The sequence below is a fragment of the Caenorhabditis elegans genome, chromosome V, assembly GCF_000002985.6.
Source record: "Caenorhabditis elegans chromosome V".
Lineage (NCBI taxonomy): Eukaryota > Metazoa > Nematoda > Chromadorea > Rhabditida > Rhabditidae > Caenorhabditis > Caenorhabditis elegans.
This window is the reverse complement of record NC_003283.11, coordinates 1710772-1732810: the sequence shown is the minus strand read 5'-3', so window position 1 is coordinate 1732810 and position 22039 is coordinate 1710772. Positions and strand designations below refer to the sequence as shown.

General features: G+C 34.6%; 6 protein-coding genes, 1 non-coding gene and 1 pseudogene across 11 annotated transcripts; 1 reads left to right on the top strand and 7 right to left on the bottom strand.

Annotated features, from left to right (window-relative positions):
- Positions 1-792: 792 nt before the first annotated feature.
- Positions 793-2127, top strand: gst-21 (glutathione transferase; the record flags this gene model as incomplete). 2 transcript variants are annotated; one of them, NM_001269073.2, is made up of 3 exons in its annotated part: positions 793-997; positions 1249-1428; positions 1553-2127. In NM_001269073.2, 3 exons carry the CDS (start codon positions 982-984, stop codon positions 2050-2052), a joined length of 696 nt encoding a protein of 231 aa, NP_001256002.1. The 2 variants fall into 2 exon arrangements, with proteins under 2 accessions (NP_001256002.1, NP_001256003.1); NM_001269074.3 differs by lacking the exon at positions 793-997 and having other exon boundaries at positions 1269-1428; positions 1553-2052.
- A 34-nt stretch (positions 2128-2161) lies between these two features.
- ZK697.3 lies at positions 2162-3695 on the bottom strand (annotated as a pseudogene). Its single transcript has 5 exons — positions 3570-3695; positions 3241-3518; positions 2604-2650; positions 2398-2562; positions 2162-2344 (listed from the first exon to the last, which is right to left on the bottom strand). Coding segments are annotated over exons 1-5 (799 nt in total).
- 21ur-13178 lies at positions 3614-3634 on the bottom strand. Its single transcript, NR_068615.1, has one exon.
- A 1483-nt stretch (positions 3696-5178) lies between the features above and the next one.
- Positions 5179-7158, bottom strand: sri-27 (Serpentine Receptor, class H; the record flags this gene model as incomplete). The annotated part of the gene is made up of 6 exons (NM_071089.1): positions 5179-5345; positions 5391-5469; positions 5520-5753; positions 5990-6208; positions 6261-6389; positions 6988-7158. 6 exons carry the CDS (start codon positions 7156-7158, stop codon positions 5179-5181), a joined length of 999 nt encoding a protein of 332 aa, NP_503490.1.
- A 391-nt stretch (positions 7159-7549) lies between these two features.
- srw-101 (G-protein coupled receptors family 1 profile domain-containing protein) lies at positions 7550-10545 on the bottom strand (the record flags this gene model as incomplete). 2 transcript variants are annotated; one of them, NM_001029146.2, is made up of 7 exons in its annotated part: positions 7550-7721; positions 8003-8238; positions 8288-8411; positions 8454-8588; positions 9429-9572; positions 10082-10294; positions 10345-10400. In NM_001029146.2, 7 exons carry the CDS (start codon positions 10398-10400, stop codon positions 7550-7552), a joined length of 1080 nt encoding a protein of 359 aa, NP_001024317.1. The 2 variants fall into 2 exon arrangements, with proteins under 2 accessions (NP_001024317.1, NP_001300300.1); NM_001313371.1 differs by lacking the exons at positions 10082-10294; positions 10345-10400 and adding an exon at positions 10442-10545.
- A 292-nt stretch (positions 10546-10837) lies between these two features.
- Positions 10838-12584, bottom strand: srw-102 (G-protein coupled receptors family 1 profile domain-containing protein; the record flags this gene model as incomplete). Its single annotated transcript, NM_001029145.2, has 7 exons — positions 10838-11039; positions 11082-11311; positions 11498-11621; positions 11669-11803; positions 11859-12002; positions 12078-12290; positions 12532-12584. 7 exons carry the CDS (start codon positions 12582-12584, stop codon positions 10838-10840), a joined length of 1101 nt encoding a protein of 366 aa, NP_001024316.1.
- A 753-nt stretch (positions 12585-13337) lies between these two features.
- On the bottom strand, positions 13338-15619 carry srw-103 (G-protein coupled receptors family 1 profile domain-containing protein). The gene is made up of 7 exons (NM_071088.4): positions 15513-15619; positions 15078-15290; positions 14887-15030; positions 14696-14830; positions 14523-14646; positions 13594-13826; positions 13338-13548 (listed from the first exon to the last, which is right to left on the bottom strand). The coding sequence occupies exons 1-7, from the start codon at positions 15566-15568 to the stop codon at positions 13347-13349; spliced, it is 1107 nt and encodes a 368-aa protein (NP_503489.2). The 5' UTR covers positions 15569-15619; the 3' UTR covers positions 13338-13346.
- Positions 15620-17411: 1792 nt separating this feature from the next.
- srw-100 (G-protein coupled receptors family 1 profile domain-containing protein) lies at positions 17412-21602 on the bottom strand (the record flags this gene model as incomplete). 2 transcript variants are annotated; one of them, NM_001313326.1, is made up of 7 exons in its annotated part: positions 17412-17613; positions 17661-17881; positions 20608-20731; positions 20789-20923; positions 20968-21111; positions 21161-21373; positions 21559-21602. In NM_001313326.1, the coding sequence occupies 7 exons, from the start codon at positions 21600-21602 to the stop codon at positions 17412-17414; spliced, it is 1083 nt and encodes a 360-aa protein (NP_001300255.1). The 2 variants fall into 2 exon arrangements, with proteins under 2 accessions (NP_001300255.1, NP_001300256.1); NM_001313327.1 differs by lacking the exon at positions 20608-20731 and having other exon boundaries at positions 20848-20923.
- Between the last annotated feature and the right edge of the window lie 437 nt (positions 21603-22039).

The following is a 22039-nucleotide window of genomic DNA, read 5'->3' as shown; positions in this document are numbered from 1 at the left end:
AAAAAATTAACTTCCGTTTAAAAAAACTCGCCTGTTTCTTGCACAAAATGCCCACAAACAAAATTAAACTGATCATAACATACCAAAAAATAAACGAAAAAGTTTGTCGCGGAGGTAAAATGTCCCACGGAGCAACTGTAGTAGTCACATTTTGCTCGGACAAAATCAAAAATTCTCCAGAATCACTCACAAGCTTCACAATTTTGAAAAAACGCAATTGACTACAACTATTCGAAGTACGAAATGTGAGATAAACAGCTGTTGTGCATTGAAATGCGTGACTTGGTAAATTGAAACATTCTTCATTATGCAAAATGACGCAAGTCGTTTTGGAAAAAAAGCTGCTTTGTTAACTAGTCAGCTGAAATTTTTCGATTTTGGAAGAAGCTTTCATTGCTCACAAAATCGTAAAAAATACATAGCATTATTACAATTTTTGAACCCAATAAAAATATTAATATTATCCGAAAACTGAAACGCCTCAAAAAAATAGCTCAATTAAGAAAAGTTTATCTAAGCATTAAGTAGACACAGAAACGGCTGCCATGGAGGCGACCTACACCTGAGTTTAAGTCAAAACTCAACACATAGGCTTGCTTAAACTTCTCCTTAGTTGCTTCAAATTAGACATTTGATTCCACACTTTGATTCCTGAGAAAAGTGAAGGCTACAAACTCCATCGCAACGCACAATATTCAATGGAGAACACACTCTCTTCACTTGCTGCGTCTTCACACTTTGCACACTATTACGTTGTACGCATTTTTTTAATAGGAAGACACACTCTAGTTCAGCAGGTAATTGTTGCTGGCAGATCAATTTTCTAGTATAAATACGTCCACTATTCATTGAAAAGTTACATTTTCATTTGTTCTTTATTTCTGACCTTTTTGGATTTATATGTTCCTTTTTTTATGAAGATATCTATTTTAAGTAGTGATTCATAAATTGAAATCATTCTGGCCAGATCATCTTATCAAGATGAAAAATGCTCTAGGTATGAGAGGAGCATACTAGGAGAATGCTCAAGTTTTTAAAAAATGTGTACCTGATTTGGTTAATTTGAATACGTTCACAATTAAATTCGAAACATTAAAAAAAAAATCTAATAAAAAAATTTCTAAAAATGCGTTTAAAAGACGAACGCATGGGTGATTTTGATTTTTATTAGAATTATTAAATCACTGCTACGTTCAGCATTCATTCAATTTAAGTCTAATTTTAGCCCGGCTACCTTCATGTTTTCAGAAAACGTTCCTCTTCAAATAATGCCAACCTACAAACTGACCTACTTTGATGGCCGTGGACTCGCCGAGCCGGCGCGAATGCTCTTCCATCTTGGTGGAGTTCCATTTGAAGATTCAAGAATTCCAGTTGACATGAAAACGGGATTGATAATGAACCCGGAGCTTGCGGATGTTAAGAAAAGTGAGTCGATCAGGGCTTTCAGCTTCCTATTTTTCACATTTCCCTTTGAGAAACTTTTTGAAATTTCCAAAAATTGGTAGAAAAAGAGTGAAACCAGAAAGATTTCCAATTTTTGATTTTCCAGAAGCCCCATTCGGAAAGTATCCAGTTTTAAAAATCGATGATATAGAAATTGCTCAGTCAGCTGCTATCAATCGTTACCTTGCGAGACAATTCGGATTTGCTGGAAAAAATCCCATAGAGGAAGCTCAAGCGGATTCCTATATCGATCAATGCCAAGAGTATAACACTTCATTCCGCGCATGCATGTATGCAACTCTTCAAGGAAAACCCGAAGAAGAAGTTCAAAAAATTCGCGAAGAAGTCTACATACCTGCTCAAAACAAGTTTTATGAAATATTCAGTGACATTTTGAACCGTAACAAGTCTGGATTTCTTGTTGGTGACAGCCTTACTTGGGCTGATCTTGTCATTGCGGATCATTTGTACAGCTTGGATACTATGGGAATGCTGACGCATGAAGATGCATGGAGATGTGAGACATTGAAGAAATTTCAAGAGAAGATATATGAGCATCCATTGTTGAAAGGATACATTGCGTCAAGGCCAAAAGGAGCTTTTTGATAATTTTAAATTTCTGTAAAGATACACAAAGTTTCAATTTTTTTTAAATAAAAATCAAATTAATAAGCTTTAAAATTATTGTTATAAATATTAAAATTGAATAAGGCTACTAGGAACAATTTGGAGTAAAATTCAATTTACGAAAGCAGTCAAACACAATTTCCCATTCTGATATAATCATCGCATAAACAAAAACATATTGTAAAATGCAGCTGTCCAAAAATCCTAGTAAACGTGGAGAATATGGCTCAGAGCTCGTAATTGAATGCGCAATTTGCGGAAGATTTATCAACTGAAAAATTAAAAAAAATTATTTTCAAGACTTGAATCTAGTTCGTGAATCACCCAGAACACAAGTATGTATAAGGCTATATGAACCATTTGCACATATTCAACTTGTGTAGCTTTTTCTCTAGATTTTAAACCTTTTGATAATAAAAAAAATAAAATTTTCTTCAACCAAAAAAAGGTTATTATTAAAATTGGCAAAAACTTCATCATATCGAGCTCCTGAAAAATATGACTGTGTTAGGAAAAATTGTAAAACTCACAACAATATTTCCTTTACAAAGATGAATAGTGATAATAAAATGTTTCGCTGAAAAATCGGAATTTTAAAATTAAATTACTTTGCAAATATATGTACATCCTGTGGAATTACGTAAACGGTAGAAAAACGACATGAATGCAGTAACAAATATCAAAACTTTAGTTCTATAATACAAGTTTTAAAGTTAAAGGTGGAGTAGCCCCAGTGGGGATTCTGTCTAAAGACACTTATAATGACACAAAACAACCGAATATCATAATAAAACATTTCAAAATTTTCTTAAAGATTTTTCATAATTTCCGGTCGAAGTTTTGGCAAAATGCCACAATTTAAAAAAATATGAGCTTTTAAGGAAATTATGCCGCATGTTCCGATCTCTACAATGGTTTAATACAAACAAATAGAACAAAATTACAGAAGAAAAAATGCAGGAAAACATTTGTTTTTTAATTTTTTCCAAAATTATGAGTGGCAAAAACTGAGTAATTGTCACTTTTGACTGTAAATAAAAAATTTTAAAAAATTTTTTGAAAAGTTTAATTATGATATTCGGTCATTTTGGCACCTTAGGAGTAGTTTTTCACACTTTCCCTACTGGCGCTACTCCGCCTTTAAGTTAAAATTATCATAAAACCCACCTTGTAATTTTGACCCCCAACACAAATTTGCTTGCTTTTGGCTTCAGGTTCAAGAAAATTGAGTTGACCATTGTAAATGAAAACGAGACAGGCGGTAAATACAATACTGGGTTGCTCATAATTAAAAAGAAGATAAATCTATTAAGTATGTGATCTACTGGTTCATCACTCGATAGAATTATTGGTAGAAAAGCGTGGAAAAATAGAAAAGTGAACTGGGAAATTGGCGCAACTAAGATGACAATACAGTATGGAGGAAATGAGTTCCAAAGCAATTTCTGAAAAAGTATTGCTGAGCATCGGGTTTTTGAGTTTACAATAACACTTACTCGCTTATTAACTAGTTGAATAAGAAATAATATAGTTGAGATTAAAATGAAAGTCATCAATCCCAGTGCTTCAAGTACAGTTTTCGGAGGTTCTAATAACGTTGGTGAAGTAGTTGAATTTTCCATTATACCTGGGAAATAAGGACTTTAGCTCATGTCATAAAATGGCAAAGAGTCAAATGTTTCACCTGCTTCACCGCGGCACATTTAATGTAATTTCTGATTTACTAAGGTACATCTGTAAAAATATTAGGTACTAAGCTATTGGAAGCTTAATATCAGAACTTTTGAAGAAATCCATGAACATAAATATACAAATTAAGTACTTTTATTTTTAATACTGGGAAATTGAATCGAAACACGCGGTGTCAGGTTGTCCCATCGCTCCACTGCACGTAAAAGGCGGGATTTTTTTTTTGAAAATTTGTGACGTCACAGCGCATTTTTAATAATTATTTTTCAATTTAAGCGTCGAATTGTGTCAAATTGTTTAGCATTTTCAAATTGCTCTCTCATCTTAATTTATAAAATTGAGATTCCGCCGAAATTCTAAAAATTTAGCAAGTTAAATCGAGAAATTTGATCAAAATACAATAAACAACAAATTTAACACGGAAATTTACAGGGTGGGCCAAAAGTATGGTAACACGTTTGCAGCTCTATAACTTCACGCGTGGAAAGAGTTATTACATCAACTTGTACCAGTTTTGTTCTCCATAAAATACTGACCAGATGAACGTTTTGAATTTTTAAAATATTCCATCCGCATCGCTGCAGGCCTTCAGAACTTTTGAGATCACGATCTTGATGGCACGCAAGTCGGCATTCTGCGGGATTTCTACATTTTTCTCGAGGAATCCAGCAAGTGTCTTACAAGTTTTTATAATTCAAAGAATGCTCTTGGTCTGGAGATTCTTTAAAAACAAAAATCCAAAAAATTTCTGTCGTGGTATTTCTGTCATGGACTTTGGCAGTAGTTTAAGTCTTGAATGACTCAGTCGCCAGAAAGATGGATGTGAGCGGCGGCAGCAGTATGAAGAAAAATTCGTTTTAGTACTTTTTGGCACGTTTTGACCTGACTTTTCAGAATTTTCATAGAAAAATTAGCCCGGATGATTTTGTGGGTCGTTACGCCTTGTGAAACCAAAAAAACTGAGTAAATTTCGCAAAGTTGAATTCATGAAATATTCAAAGGTTCTTGCTAGGCGCCAGTGTAGACACAGAAAAATTTTATATACTACGAAAACAATCAAAAGCGCTTCTTCACTTCTTTAACTTTGAAATTAACATAAAAATCATACATCTGAAAATTATTGGCGTGCGTGGGAGGTGTGTTTGTGTGGGAAGTGCCGCGTGCCAAAACGCCGTTTTTTCGAAAGGGTTCGCCAAATTGCCGAGGTGATTAAAATTGCACCTTATTGGGAAACAATACAAATTTTGGGTCAAATTGAAAGAAATTTATTCAGCTATCAGTATTCGATAGAAGAATGTACTTATGATGTGGCAGTCGCGCGAAAAGCTCATGTAAAAGAACGCTTCATGTGTTACCATACTTTTGGCCCACCCTGTATTAGAAAAATCATTGAAAAAATTCCACGAAAATCGACGCTTAAATTTTAAAGCAATTAATCAAAATGCGCTGTGACGTCTTAGTTTTCTTCTTCCATGTTTTCCAAAACACGACAACTCTTCTAAACTCGGGATAAGTCAAAATTACAACGATTGAATTAAAAATTGAGTGAGTTGTAGAAACCATGCAAGCAACCCAAGAGATTTCTGAACTTTGAAAAAATTATTTTTTTAAAAATTAGTTTAGATTACCCTGCGAGTGATATGTAGGAACTATCACAGTCATCATTATAACGAAAACAGGAATGAATGAGATTGGAGTTGTCAAAAACTGAAAATTACATTTTCTATTCAATGATAAGTAAACTAAAAAAAGCAAACCTGAACTATCAAACTTTTTAAAACAACTTTGTGTTTGACAAGGTCATAGGTGGATAGTCGGCTTTGAATTCTTGTCAGTGCTGTGTACATTCGGTAAACAAGGCATGTTATCAGGACAGTGGATTTTGTGGTTCCAAATGTAACAAGTGCAAAAAATAAAATCAACTTATTGTTCATGGGATAATATTGAAATTCTCGAAGATTCCCAAATTGACCTGCATATTCAGGATACAGCTAAAGCAGGTTGAAATTGTTTGAAAAATAATAGGTATTATTACGGGAACAATAAATCATGAGAATGAGTACGTGGAGCATTTTATTTGACGCGCGATATCTCTTAGCGAAAACTACAGTAAGAACTCGAAAACTATTGTTATTTAAGTTCTTACTGTAGTTTTCGCTAAGAAATATCGCGCGTCAAATAAAATGCTTCAAGTACGCATTCTCATGATTTATTGTCCTCGTAATACCTCTTCTAGAATTCTCATTTGTTCATGCAATGTGTCGCCACTACGGTAAATGGAAAACGCAATTGCAAAAGGAAATAGCAAACAAAATGAATACCACACATGATATATATAATTGGCGGAGCTTGTAATATCCTCTAAGCTCATAATTGCTTTGTGTTTACGAAGAAAACAAATTGCAAGGATATTGACTTGTTCACTGATAAGAAATGTGAAGATTGTCTGTAATTAATGATGAATTAGAAAAAGTAAATAAGTTTTGTTTTTTGGTTACCATAAGTAAGTGCGAACTCCATGAAAACACTCGTGACAGAATGCCATAGGAATAGCCTGCACAAATTGGGAACAAGCCAATGGGCTGCATAAGGAAGGCAGTGTTCAAGTCACAGATGAGACATGAGATCTGAATAAAATATACTTTTTCAGTAACCGTACTTCAAAAAATTTATTCATTAAAAGTGGAGTAGCGGTGCCAAAATGACCGAGTATCATAATAAAACGTTTCCAAAATTTTTTGAAAATTTTTTATTAAATGTCAAAAAGTGGCAATTACTCAGCTTTTTCCACTCATAATTTTGGAAGTCGACCAAAAAAAATGTTTTTTTTGTATTACATTTTTAAATAAAAAAAACAATTTTTTTTCAAATTTTTCAAAAAAAAAGAGCAGCAATTATTCAGTTTTTGCTACTCATAATTTTGGAAGTAGACCAAAACAAATTGTTTTTCTACATTTTTTATACTGTAATTTTTTTAAACATTATTTGTATTGAAACACTGTAGAGGTAGGAACATGCGATAATGCTTTGGATTTCCTCAAGCAAATTTTTTTTTCTAAAAAAAATTTCCCAAGCTGATATTTTAAAAATTTTGGCAATTTGCCAAAACCTTAACCGGAAAGTATGAAAAATCTTTTTTTTTGGAATGTTTTATTATGATATTCAGTCGTTTTGGATCAATATAATTGTATTTAGACTCCACTTTTAAGTTGAAAAAAGTCCTACTTGAAATGCTAGCAAGTAGAATTTAAATGAATCCAGCCTCGAGCTGTGAAAAATTATGAGATAAATGACAAACGTGTTGAGGAAGAATGCAACCGTTCCAGAGATGTAATAGTGATAAACTAGGTGAAATGGGACGTTAAAGTCGATATTAAACGTTTGTTGATCAGACATGAGGCATAAGAGTGACTACTATTCATGGGAATGAACACATTTACATTCAAAAATCACCTGCTTCGCCGGGAGCATGAAATGAATACATACATTTTTTTATAAAAATTTGAAACAAACGTACTGCAATACGGAAGAAAAAAAAACTACGAGTGAGCTAAAAAAATGTATCACGGAGTTTCAAGGTACATACATTTTCATGACGAGTCATATAAATCATAATTACAGTTTACAAAATGATGTGCTACAGAGGTTTTCATTTTCAAATTTTTTTGGTTCCCTTGAACCAAGAAAAGAAGTTTTGGAATACATACATATATCAAAAGTTCGAGATATCTTAAATTTAATAAATTTTATTTATACACATTTTAATAATAAAATTAAAAAAAAAAAATTAAATAATGTGAATTGAAGTGACACTATTTGGAAGTGTCTTTGAAATTCCAAACATTTTGCGAAGAGTCTCACAATATTTACTAGACATCAGTAGGCACAAAACTGGGTGAAGTATCGAGACGAAAGTTGCTAGGATCGTGAAGTAGATGACGAGATCAGTTAAAAGTCGGCTGAAAAAAAAAGCGGTGAATTGTTTTTTTTTTTCATTAAAGAAAGCTGGAGAGCTCTCAAATCTAGGTTATATCTGAAATTTGTTAAGATATAATTTTAAAGGGTATATTTCAGGGTATATGTGTTTTTTTTCAGAACAAAAAATATTTGAAAATTACACCGGCCACCAAGCTCAGCTTGGTGGAGAGGCGAGCCTTGCTGCATGATTTTTTTCGTATATACATAAAAAAAAATTTATTGAAGTCTATAGAAATAAATTTAAAAAAAAAACGCCGCTCACATATTTATGTCGCCCTTTGTGAAAAATTGTTTAAATATTGAAATTAACCCCAATGGTGTTTCCGATAAAAACGCAGCCACTGTCATCAGTCCGATTAGTTTGGTAGAGAGTCCATATTTTTCCTCATTTTCTGCAGTTGATAAAGTCCGAATAGCTCTCGTTCTGGATTTTTCAAGTTTTCGAATTTCTCTAATTAACACAACTGCTAATAATGGAAAGGAAATTCCAGGGATAAGCTGAAATTTTGTATTGTTCTCAAGATCTTTGAATTAACAAGTCACATACACTGGAGATTATAGAATCTGAAATAAAATAACTTCTCAAAATTACTACGTCGGCAACAGTAGAAACCGGACGCAAAATTAAGGAAAATCTGAAGACGCCATGAATATCCTGGTGTTCGGCGCAACTAAAATTAATATTATTTTTGCAATCACCAGGAAGGACCTACTTTGGTGACAAAGGGTAAGTCCGATTTTCAATAACCTGGCATTCATATTGCCAGACAGTTGTCAATATACCACTGATACCAAACACAATTGCCATTAAACTTATCCCAAAAATGGGTTTCATGATTTTCGAGAACCTGGAAGGAGAGATTTCTGTTGGGGTAAAGTATGTTATGTTAGAAATAAAAGAAAGGAGAATATACTCTCCTTTCATAATAAATTTAGGTAATTTTACTAAAATCAGAAGCAAAATGGGGTATTTGTAAACATGCATTCAAAAAGTAATTATGAGCTAACCAATAACGTATAGTCAAAGTTTGTGATTACTTAAAAGTGGAGTACCAAAATCTGGGAAATATTTTTACATGACTCCAAATTTTCCCCTGATTCCGAATATCTATGTGAAAAAATTCAAAAAAATTTCTCTGATTTTATATTTGAGCTTGAAATCGCGATTTTCATTTGCGTCCCCATGAGATTTTTCAAATACGCGCCTAAATAAATTCTCCTTGGAGCGCATTTGCACCATACTATTTTCTCCATCAATTTTTATTTCTTTCAGTTTTCAGCTATTCTCATTTATTTTTGTTCTAATAAAATGTTGAATTGATACGAAAGAAAAAATTTTTTTCGAAAAAAAATCCATAAAATACGACAAAAATGAATGACAATAGCTGAAAACTGAAAGAAATAAAAATTGATGGAAAAAATCGAATGGGGCAAATGTGCTCCAAGGAGAATTTTTTGGGCGCGTATTTGAAAAATCTCATGGGTACGCAAATGAAAATCGCGATTTCAAGCTTAAATATAAAACCAGGGAAATTTTTTTGAATTTATTCACTTTGATATTCGGAAACAATTTGAAGTCATTTAAAAATATTTCCCAGATTTCGGTACCCCACCTTTAAGGGCTCTCAAGTTTTTTAAAATTTAATAGACCGTTGTTAAAGATGTTTGGAAAGTTCAATTTGCCTTACTTTGCGTTAGAAATTTTCCTCATGATCAGAATCCTAACTCCAGCCATTAGAATTCCAAGCCATGAGCTGCATCGCTTAAAATGATACTGAACCGACCAGGACATGGCGTCAGCGTATGCTTTCACCAGTGAATCTGAGGTAATACTGAAAAAAAAGAAGTTGCATCTATTAGTAAGGACGCTTAACCGGGAGAACTCTGATTTTCCTAAAGGTGGAGTAGCGCCAGTGGGGAAATTGTTAAAAACCACTCATTTGGTCCCAAAGTGAACAACTATCATGATAAAACTTTTCAAAAATTGTTTGAAAATTTTTTACTGTCGAAAAGTGGCAATTACCCTTTTTTTTCCACTCAAAAATCTGGAAGTTGACCAAAAAAATTTTTTTTCGACATTTTTTATGTTTTAATTTTGTTTAAATTGATTGTAAAACATTGTAGGGGTCGAAATATGCGACATTTCTTTAAATTTCCTCAAAAGCTCGTATTTTTCAAAATTTTGGCAATTTTCCAAAACTTTGACCGGTAATTATGAAAAATCTAAAATTTTTTGGAGTGTTTTATTATGATATTCGGTCGTTTTAGGATCAAAGGAGTGGTTTTGAACAATTTCCCCACTGGCGCTACTCCACCTTTAAGGATTGAATAAATTACCCACCATTCAGGGTATTCAAAATCTACTAAACTGAAATATCTATATACTGTTGTCAGCGTGGTACACAGATCACAAATCGCAATTCCAATCATAAAAACATTTATTGAAGTGGCTCTCATAGATTTTCTAGTCAATATTATTACATGGAAAATATTGATAAAAATAGAGAAAACGCTCAGGATAAAATTCACGAAAAAACTTTTATCTTCTAGATTTCTGAAACAAAAAATAAATTTTCTTCGGGTTCTATAAAAAAATAATGTCACCTCAATAAATTAATGAAGATTCGTAAATGTTCGTTATCAGTCGAGTTTGAATTCATTATATTTAAGTTTTAGTGTTCAGTTGAATAAAAATGCTCACTTGATAATAATGAAGTGCGAATCGCCAGACATACTAATTTTCAAGATTAAAAGAACAGGATCTCGAAATATGAATAACAGCCGATTACATGACATGCTTAGCATTTAATAATGATGTTAGAAGTCAGAAGTTTATTTGAAAAATGAGGATATAATAAGGATAGTCTCCTTATTACGGATAACAGCGGACTTTCCCCTACTTGGTCTAGTTTAGATAGTCTAGATAGTCTAGATAGCCTAAATAGTCTAATTAGTCTAGATAGTCTATAGTCTAGATAGTCTAAATAGCCTAGATATTCTAGTTTGTCTAGATAGTCTAGATAGTCTAGTAGATAGTTTTAGTCTAGATAATATTTTTATTCTTAATACGAGCCCTGATTGATAATATCAAAAAGGTTTAAGTAATTTGAAATTTCGGAGCTGAAGCCACGCTTGTTTTGTTTCTTGCAGATGACAATTTTGCACTTCTGGTGAGACCGAGCATCAGTCGAATCGTATTCCGATACTGACTAGACATCAAAATGCAAAATGTTGGATGAAGAATTGAGTTGATGGTGACAAGCATCAGGAAGTAGACAGCCAGATCTGTGGACAATAGCCTGAAGCATACATTGATCATTATCACGGGTGGTGGTACTCACGTAATCATTAGATTTTTATCAAAGATCACTCGTCCCATATAAATCATACCAAGTGGAGTCTCGATAAGAACAAATGTGAATGTCATTACAACAATCAGCTTCGTACTTAAATCTCGTTTCTCGTCGTGATGAACGCTGGACTTGCGTCTCGTGAGATTGGTTATTTTTATTGATTGAAGGATCCGTAGAAGGGCGATTGTTAGAATAATGAATGCCACACATGGGATGAACTTTAATATGTTGTTATTAAATTTTATCTATATGGAGGACTCTCATTCCGAAGACTGACCTAGTTCTAAATTTGGCTCAAAGAATCGGCTTTAGGAGTTTGCCCAATAATTTCAAAAATATTCGAGGTTAGGTGAGGCAATTCGGGATGAGATTCATCTCTAGGAAAGAGGAAAAAACGATCGAACCCTACTAATCAGAACATCCATGATCATATAACTTCTGTGAATTATAGCATCATTGGCGCTAAAAATGTGCGCTAGAATCACGGAATACGGTGGTTTACTATTTAAGTTTTGAAACTGAGCACATCTGAAAATATAAAATTATGGACCAAGAAGCTTCTAGAAAAAAGATACGTAATAGGCAACGGAGCAGTTTGATTAGCCACGACAATCCATCTTGCTTGATAAAATATGGTTAGCAGACCGCTGATACAAAACACAGAACCTGTCAAAGTCCAACCAACCGACGGTTTTGACCAGTTACTGTATCTGGGAACAAAAGATACTATCAGTACTTTTTTTAGTAGATTATTAGCATTGGTACCTGCTGACAGTTGGCTTCTTCATTATAACATATCTCACGCTTGCCATAAGAACCCCAAGAAAGGAACTACATCGTCTGAAATAAATGAGAACCGACCAAGCAGTAATGTCCATGTAAACTTTTGATAGTGAAGTTGCAGTAATGCTAAAACAAATTGAACTCAAAGAAAATTTCGTTTCACCACGAAAACATTTATCAAAAAATTGAAATTAAAATTACCACTCTGAATTCTGCGGGTCCACCATAAACATTTGTTTGTACATAGTACTCATTGCGATTCCAAGATCACTTATCGATAAACCAATCAAAATAACATTTGTGGAGGATGTTCTCATAGACTTATTAGATAGAACGAGAATATGAAACACGTTTAAAATTATCGACATTAAACTGAGGAACAAATTGGCTCGTTGGAAATATAACCCAATATTGCTGAAATATCTTTACAGTATAGTCGCATGTGGTGTCAGAATGTCCCATTTCGGTTTGATCTTCGAAAAATGCGGGAGTCGAGAAGCAAACATTTCAATCGATTTCGCAAGGTTAAGAGCATGCAGACGTCACATTTTTCTGAGAAAAAATTCCCGCATTTTTAGTAGATCAACCCGTGAAGGGACAGCCTGACACTACGTGTAGACGAAAAAATGAATATAGGAATATCTAGGCAACTTACTTTACAACATTTTCGACATTCTGTAGATTTTCAGCGTCACTAACCAACGACATGACTAGGTGACAAATGATTATCAGTGATCAACAGACAAATTCGGTATAACTTAATGATATCAAAATCATATAAACCTAATTTGTTATTGTTACTACAAAACATAATTATATATTACTCACACATTGAAAACACAAAGACAAACACGTGCTTGTCAAGAAAAAAAAATATGTGAGACGTCTCTGCATAAATTACATTTTGTTTATAGACTTAGGGATAATGAGTTGAAGTTAGGTGGGATTTGGTCGGGATGCTTGAGTAGTTTTGTAGGAGTACTATAGGCATACTGGAGGTGTATGGTAGGATTATTGTAGTTTTGGAAATGATTATTGTAATTTTGGAAATAATTATTATAGTTTTGGAATTTTTCTGGAAGGGTCCTGTCATCCTGTAGGGTTCCATGTTTTTGGACCTTCTGGTTAATGCGAGAAATCCTTTGAAAAATTTGAGAAAACTCTAGAATGTCTTTGAACCTTCTGGATAATTCGGCAAAATTCTGGAAAATTCTGGAACTTCTGGAAATTCGAGAAAACTTTTTCTATAACCTTCTGCTAGCATTTGAAATAAAAATCATTTTGTTGCATTTTCTGTCCGGTTTTTGAAATTAAGGCAAAGTATTTATAAAAAATTTTAACCTATTGTTATTTGTGCTTTAGTTATAATACCACTCTTTTATTAAGTCATGGAAATGACCCTGGCCGCCGATTCGGGTGAAACAAAAATATAGTTTATTAGTGAGCTGATTGAAAAGTTCTAAATTATCACTAAGTCATCTGAATTCCTTGTATCGAAACCCCACTGGTCTTGTTTTTCTGCGATGCAATTTTTGTCTTTTTAGTGACTCCCAGCATTTTCCTAATTGTGTCCCGATACTGGCTTGACATTAAAATGCAGAAGATTGGGTGAATAATTGAATTGACTGTTACCAACATCGAAAAGTACACGACAAAATCTGATGACAAAATTCTAAAATTCGTTCTAATTTCTAGTGTGTTCAGAGTGTAAACTTACGAAATCGCATCATTTCGATCATAGCACGCTTTAACGAGATATATTACTCCAAGCGGCGCCTCAATTATAAGGAAACTGATTGTCATGAAAATTATGAGTTTTGTACTCAAATCCTTCTTATCTTCATTTGTAGACCCAGTTTTCCTGCCAATGCTCTCTCCGGACTTTTTTAGTTTTTGGAGAGCGTGGAGGAGTAAAACGGTAAGAATCGAGAAGGCGACGCAAGGTATGAACTGCAATTTTAAGAAATGCTTAAAATGTCTTGTCTATTAGAATTTTGAAGGGCACAATTTTCAAGCAAAATTTTATTGAGCTCTTAGCTTGATCACTCAGCTTGAGCATCTAGCTTGAGCTCTTAGCTTGAGTACCTAGCTCGAGCACCTAGCTTAATCACTTAGCTTGAGCTCCTAGCTTGAGCTCTTAGCCTGAGCACCTAGCTTGCGCACCTAGCTTGAGCTCTTAGCTTGAGCACCTAGCTTGAGCACCTTAGTTAGTTAGTTTCAACCCGCTGCGACATTGACCAGTTGGTCCAATTTTAAATAATTTTAGCTCATTTTTGGAGCCGCCATCACATTTTTTTTTGAAAAGTTTTCAGACTTTTTCAAGTTTAACGCAATAAAAAATTTGTGTTTACACCACCTTCAATAACAATTAATTTTTACATTTTCTATTGATCTTGGAATGTTTCTTAAAAATACCTTGGAACTAACTTTCCAATAATTGAATTCCAAACTCCATGGCTACAATAAATTCTATTATCGTCATAATTCCCAGAAGCTTATTTAATTTATTACTTTCTAATGTTGACTAATAGAATGACAAGTTAGATCAGATGATCAATTCATAGCTCCAAAAACAAGTAATGTAATGGCCTATGAATTTTTTTTTGTGAAGAGAATTGAGTCTAAGTGCACACGTAATCAACAAACCTTGGTAACAACTGCATCAACCGTTAAATAGGATCTCAAAACAAATTGATCATCAGAATTGAAAAAGTCGTTCAACATTACGGAAAATTGAACACGTCGACTGATTTTCTGGTATAGAGCACAACTGAAAATATTTCAAAATTCGAGTTTCAATTCACAATAGCTCGGCATACTTCACTGGCAGTGGAATACTTCGATTTTCCACAACCATCCATCTAGATTGATAGAAAGCAGTTTGAAGTGCACTGATGCAAGATACCACAAGAATCATGTACCAGCCAACTTTTGGCTTTGACCAGTTACCAAATCTAAATATTTGTTTTGAAATAATTTGAATATTTTGTTTTCGCTAATTTCTGGCTACCTGCTTGTAGTCATTTTTTTCACGATAACAAATCTGACAGTTGCCATTAGCACACCTAGCCAACTAACGCATCTTCGAAAATGAATCTGAATAGACCATACTGTCATGTCTACGTAGATCTTCCACCTCAAGCTTGAAGTCATGCTGAAATAATTATTAAAAACTGTTTTATGTGGTGTGTACCGACATACCAATCCGAATTTTCAAAGTCGATCATGAATAGATGTTTGTATACAGTAGTCATTACAATACACATATCACTAATGGATAAACCGATCAGAATAACGTTTGTCGCAGATGTCCTCATTGATTTTCGGCATAGAATTGTGATGTGCGCCAGGTTAACTAATACTGAGATTAGACTGAGGATGAAGTTGGCACGGTGGATGTGGTATCCGATTCCACTATAAAAGTTTGAAAATTTATTGTTGAGTTTGTGCAAAAATCTAAAACTTGTAGAAGTATTACATCTAAGTTGGCGTCCAAAAACTAGCATTACATGCTCTACTAATAAATGAAATACGGTAATTTTTTGACTATTACATAGTGTTTAACCTATATGTATAATATTAAAAACCTAATCAATAATAGGATATCACATATTAAGTTTCAATTACAATTCCTACCTCACAACTTCTTGAACGTCTTCCAAATTTTCATAATCAACGAAAGGCGACGACATGGCTGCTCAAATCAAGATGACACACTTTCAGCCAAACAAGTCCCGGAAGGCTGCAATCATGTGAGATTAATAAATATCACTTTCGCTTATTACGTGACCAGACAGAGTGATTTTTTTCGCGTGCGGTGAATGAAAATTTTCAGACTTCAGACTAAACTCAGCGTCTAGGATTCGTTTGATTTAATTTCCAGAACGAAATTGTTAGGAAATTGGCAAAAATTTGCACCTGTGCCGCGTTTGTTTTGCAAGTTGGCTATGTTTTTCCATTTTCCCAGAATTTCCGGATTTTAGACCAGTGAGACAAAAATTGATTTCATGAGAAATTATATACAGTGCCGGCCAAAAACATCCCGTTTTTGTTTTTTGGTAAAATTACAAATTTTCCAAACGAGCACAACTAGAAAACTTATCGAGAAAAGTTCAACTGATGAAGTATTGCCCATGATTTCGTCTGCTTGTATTCAATTTTTTAAGTTGTTTACCAGTGTAACGACAAAAAATACAGCGGCCGACATCTCGTGAGCCCGTTTTTCACAACTTTTACTGATTTGGCCGTATATCGAAAACTAAATTTTTTCTGGAAATGTTGTTATAGGGAAATAGTCTTCAGACTATTTGTCATCGTTTGTGCCTATTCACTTTGTTCTCAAAAATCCTGCAAAAAAGTTATGGGAATGCAAACTTGTCGCTCATTAGGTGCCACCTACCCACTACAACCAAAAATCAGGTTACTTAGTTCAAAATATTTTTTCGAGCATTTTCTAGAAATAACACATGTAAAATCACAATTAAGCTATATTCAAACACAATATCAATATTCAGGAAAAAAATTCATCGTTTGCGAGAAATGTTCGAGGCGTGGCCGTGCACTATTCAAGTTTGCACTTCCATAACTTTTTTGCAGGATTTTTGAGAACAAAGTGAATAGGCACAAACAATGACAAATAGTCTAAAGACTATTTCCCTATAACAACATTCCCAGAAAAAATTTCGTTTTCGGGATACGGCCAAATCAGTAAACGTTGTCAAAAACGGGCTCACGAGATGTCGGCCGCTGTATTTTTTGTCCTGGCACTGATAAAAAATTTAAACAACTGAATACAAGTAGACGAAATTATGAATAATACTTCATCAGTTAAACCTTTTTTGATATCATTTCTAGTTTTAAAGTTGTGCTCGTTTGTAAAATTTGTAAATTTATCAAAAATCGAAAATGGGATATGTTTTTGGCCGGCACTGTAGAAATTTAAATTTCATTCGTATTGCCTATTTTCCTCATTTTCATGTCATCCTTTTAATTGGGTAGTAGGTACATGTGCAAGGACGAGGCAGGCGTAGGTCTCCAGGTAAACAGGCAGGCGGGTAGGCGTAGATGTACTTGTAGGCTGATAAGCAGGCGTAGGTGACCTAGAAGGCAGGCGAATAGGCATATGTTTGCTTGTAGGCAGGCGTATATGAAACATTTTTGTTTCTATAGCAAAGTATGTTAATTTTTTATAAGAATGCAGTGTTCTCTATAGTTTTACCTAAAAATGTTTAATACGTTATTATGTAGTGATTCTGAGCGTGAGCGCAGATCTTTGTCAAATAATCGCCATTAAAGTTTTAGCTCTTTCTGAAAACAAGGAAGTGCGAAATTAAAAACTACAGCACACAAAAACGGATTGGCAGGTACATTTATGAAAATGCCGCCACAGAAACCACACAAAAACCACACAAAAACAGAAACCACAGAAACCAGACGCCACAGAAATAAGAATGTATTCAGTTAAAAATTTTTAATAGACATGTGAAAACTATGGTTGTATTTATGAAAATCTATGTAAGCAATAATATAATCATATCAATTTATTCTGATCCCGGAAACAGTATGCATGCTCCCTGCGTTTCTTGTAACAGAAATTGTAGATTTTTGAGATGGGAGAAACGTTTTTCTGATCGTATCTCTATACCGACTTGACATCAAAATGCAAAAAATTGGATGAAGAATCGCGTTTATAGTGACCAAAACGAGAAAGTAAAGGGCCAGGTCTGTAGAGAGTATTCTGAAATTTTTAAATTGGAATTTAGAAGGATTCAGTTCGAAACTCACACAACAGCTTCAGATTTGTCGAAAAATGCTTTTGTGAGATAAATAATGCCTAGTGGAGTGCCAGTGATGAAGAATCCAACGGTCATGTAACCTATGAGCTTTGTGCTCAAATCCGTTTTGTTCTCCTTGATGAAGCGGGCACTGCTTGTACTTTTTTTCACGTTCTTTAGAACCCGAATTAAAAATATAGTAAGTAGTGCAAAAGCGATGCATGGTAAAAACTGAAAATTGTTTACTGTAAACTTTCAACATTGGCAAATTGGCTGATTGCCGAAATTGGAAACTTCTGGCAAATTGCCGATTTGTTGAGTTTGCCGGAAATTGCACAGTTTTAAGTGTTTCCGTCTTTTAAAAAATCCCTCTAGAAACTTCCGGCAAATTGATGTTAGGCAAACGGAAAATCGGCAATTTACCGAAAATCAAATTTCCGGCAAATGGGCAATTTACCGAAAATCAAATTTCCGGCAAATGGGTAGTTTACCAAAAATCAAAATTTCCGGCAAATCGGCAATTCACCGAAAATCAATTTTCCGGCAAATCGGCAGTTTACCGATAATCAAATTTCCGGCAAATCGGCAGTTTACCGATAATCAAATTTCCGGCAAATCGGCAGTTTACTGAAAATCAAATTTCCGGCAAATCGGCAAATCGGGAATTCGCCGAAAATCATATTTCCGGCAAATGGGCAATTTACCAAAACTCAAAATTTGCGGCAAATCGGCAATTTACCGAAAATCAAATTTCCGGCAAATCGGTAGTTAACCGAAAATCAAAACTTCCGGCAAATCGGCAATTTACCGAAAATCAAAATTTTCGACAAATCGGCAATGTACCGAAAATCAAAATTTTCGGCAAATCGGCAAATCGGCAATTTACCGAAAATCAAATTTCTGGCAAATCGGCAGTTTACCAAAAATCAAAATTTTCAGCAAATCGGCAAATCGGTAATTTGCCGAAAATCAAAATTTGCGGCAAATCGGCAATTCCCCGAAAATAAAATTTCCGACAAATCGGCAATTTACCGAAAGTCAAATTTCCGGCAAATCGGCAATTTACCGAAAGTCACATTTCCGGCAAATCGGTAGTTTACCGAAAATCAAAATTTTCGACAAATCGGCAATGTACCGAAAATCAAATTTTTCGGCAAATCGGCAAATCGACAATTTACCGAAAATCAAATTTCCGGCAAATCGGCAATTTACCGAAAGTCAAATTTCCGGCAAATCGGCAAATCGGTAATTTGCCGAAAATCAAAATTTGCGGCAAATCGGCAATTCACCGAAAATAAAATTTCCGGCAAATCGGCAATTTACCGAAAGTCAAATTTCCGGCAAATCGGAAATTCGCCGAAAATCAAATTTCCGGCAAATCGGCAATTTACCGAAAATCAAATTTCCGGCAAATCGGCAATTCACCGAAAATCAAATTTCCGGCAAATCGGCAGTTTCCCGATAATCAAATTTCCGGCAAATCGGCAATTTACCGAAAATCAAATTTCCGGCAAATCGGCAATTAACCGAAAATCAAATTTCCGGCAAATCGGCAGTTTACCAAAAATCAAAATTTTCGGCAAATCGGCAATTCACCGAAAATCAAATTTCCGGCAAATCGGCAGTTTACCGATAATCAAATTTCCGGCAAATCGGCAGTTTACTGAAAATCAAATTTCCGGCAAATCGGCAAATCGGGAATTCGCCGAAAATCATATTTCCGGCAAATGGGCAATTTACCAAAACTCAAAATTTGCGGCAAATCGGCAATTTACCGAAAATCAAATTTCCGGCAAATCGGTAGTTAACCGAAAATCAAAACTTCCGGCAAATCGGCAATTTACCGAAAATCAAAATTTTCGACAAATCGGCAATGTACCGAAAATCAAAATTTTCGGCAAATCGGCAAATCGGCAATTTACCGAAAATCAAATTTCTGGCAAATCGGCAGTTTACCAAAAATCAAAATTTTCAGCAAATCGGCAAATCGGTAATTTGCCGAAAATCAAAATTTGCGGCAAATCGGCAATTCACCGAAAATAAAATTTCCGGCAAATCGGCAATTTACCGAAAGTCACATTTCCGGCAAATCGGTAGTTTACCGAAAATCAAAATTTTCGACAAATCGGCAATGTACCGAAAATCAAATTTTTCGGCAAATCGGCAAATCGACAATTTACCGAAAATCAAAATTTGCGGCAAATCGGCAATTCACCGAAAGTCAAATTTCCGGCAAATCGGCAATTTACCGAAAGTCAAATTTCCGGCAAATCGGAAATTCGCCGAAAATCAAATTTCCGGCAAATCGGCAATTTACCGAAAATCAAATTTCCGGCAAATCGGCAATTCACCGAAAATCAAATTTCCGGCAAATCGGCAGTTTACCGATAATCAAATTTCCGGCAAATCGGCAATTTACCGAAAATCAAATTTCCGGCAAATCGGCAATTCACCGAAAATAAAATTTTCGGCAAATCGGCAATTAACCGAAAATCAAATTTCCGGCAAATCGGCAGTTTACCAAAAATCAAAATTTCCGGCAAATCGGCAATTCACCGAAAATCAATTTTCCGGCAAATCGGCAGTTTACCGATAATCAAATTTCCGGCAAATCGGCAGTTTACTGAAAATCAAATTTCCGGCAAATCGGCAAATCGGGAATTCACCGAAAATCAATTTTCCGGCAAATCGGCAGTTTACCAAAACTCAAAATTTGCGGCAAATCGGCAATTTACCGAAAATCAAATTTCCGGCAAATCGGTAGTTAACCGAAAATCAAAACTTCCGGCAAATCGGCAATTTACCGAAAATCAAAAATTTCGGCAAATCGGCAAATCGGTAATTTACCGAAAATCAAAATTTCCGCCGATTTGCCGAATTTGTCGACAAAAAATTTGCCGAACGGCAATTGCCACCCACCCTGGGTCAAATGACCCCATCAAAGTTTTCAAATTCACCTTGCTGACAATTATATCAAAGAGCAGGTAGGCTCTGAGCACAATTCTATCGTTGTTGCTAAACAACGGAGAAAGTGCAACTGAGAATTTCGGTACATTGTTGGTATTCTGGTACTGGGCGCAACTGAAACGCAAGTTTTTTTTTGTTTTTTTGTTGCAAAAGTTCTATAATACAACGTACACTTGTGGTAAGGGAAAACTACGATTTTCTATAACTACAAATCTGAATTGATAAAATACTGATAATAGAGCACTGAGGAAAAATAGAATCACAGCCATGAGCCACCCAACACGCGGTTTCGACCAATTGCAGAATCTGGATGAAGATATTAAAGAAATATCTTAAATACCACGCACTACCTGCTAATGGACAATTTCTTAACTAGTACCAATCTCACAGTGGCCATGAATATTCCAAGCCACGAAGCGCATCTTCGGAAGTGTATAATAATAGACCACAGAGTTATGTCAAAATATATTTTCCACAGGGAAGTTGAAGTCACACTGAATCTCTAGGTTTTTCAAAAAATCTGTTGAAAGTACTCTCACCCACCACTCAGAATTTTCCGCATCCACCATCAAAAAATGTTTGTAAATAGTGGTCAGCCCGCCGGCAATATCGCATACAGAAAGGCTTATGAGAATGACGTTTGTCGATGAGGTTCGCATGGATTTTTGACTTAGAATAAAAATATGAAAAGTGTTCATCAAAACTGAAACGAAACTGAGGACCACATTGATGATGTGAAAATAATAGCCAATGTCGCTGAAAATATGTGCGAAATTAAAAGGAGTATTGTGAATTGAGTTCATGTTTATTCATAGACTTTTTTTCAACTTTTCGATTTTCCGGAATGTAATTTTTTGTTGAAAATTCAAGCTTGTATATAACTTTTTTTAAGCATTAACAAAACATTTTAAAAACTAATAAAAAGTGCTTTAAATACTCACCCAATAACCTCCTGAACTTGTTGTATGTCGGCACTGCTTGACATGCTCAATTCCAGAAACTTATTAGCGGAGCTTGTTATTTCAGATATTTCAGAATGATTTATGAAAAAAGAAGAAAACTGATAATCAAGTAACTTCTCGTGTTGCGGATAAATATGTGTTTTCTGTTTTCTGAATCACAATTATCTAGGGGAATTCCTGGCCATTTACGCCGCGCGTAGTCTCACAAGCTTAGCTTTGTCAGGTTTTGTGTGTTGTCTGGTCAAACTATGAGCATAACAATTAACGTAACAAAAACATCACAAAAAATTATAAACACAGAAAAAAACATACGAGTATTCTAGGGAAAATAGAATAATTGAAAAATTAGTTTTAAAGAGTATTTTGCTTAGGGCTTAGGCTTGGCGTCAGTGGCGAGCGTTAACATACATTCTCAAGTCTGTCAAAAAAAAAAACCATGAAATGTTGCCCGAAAATTGCC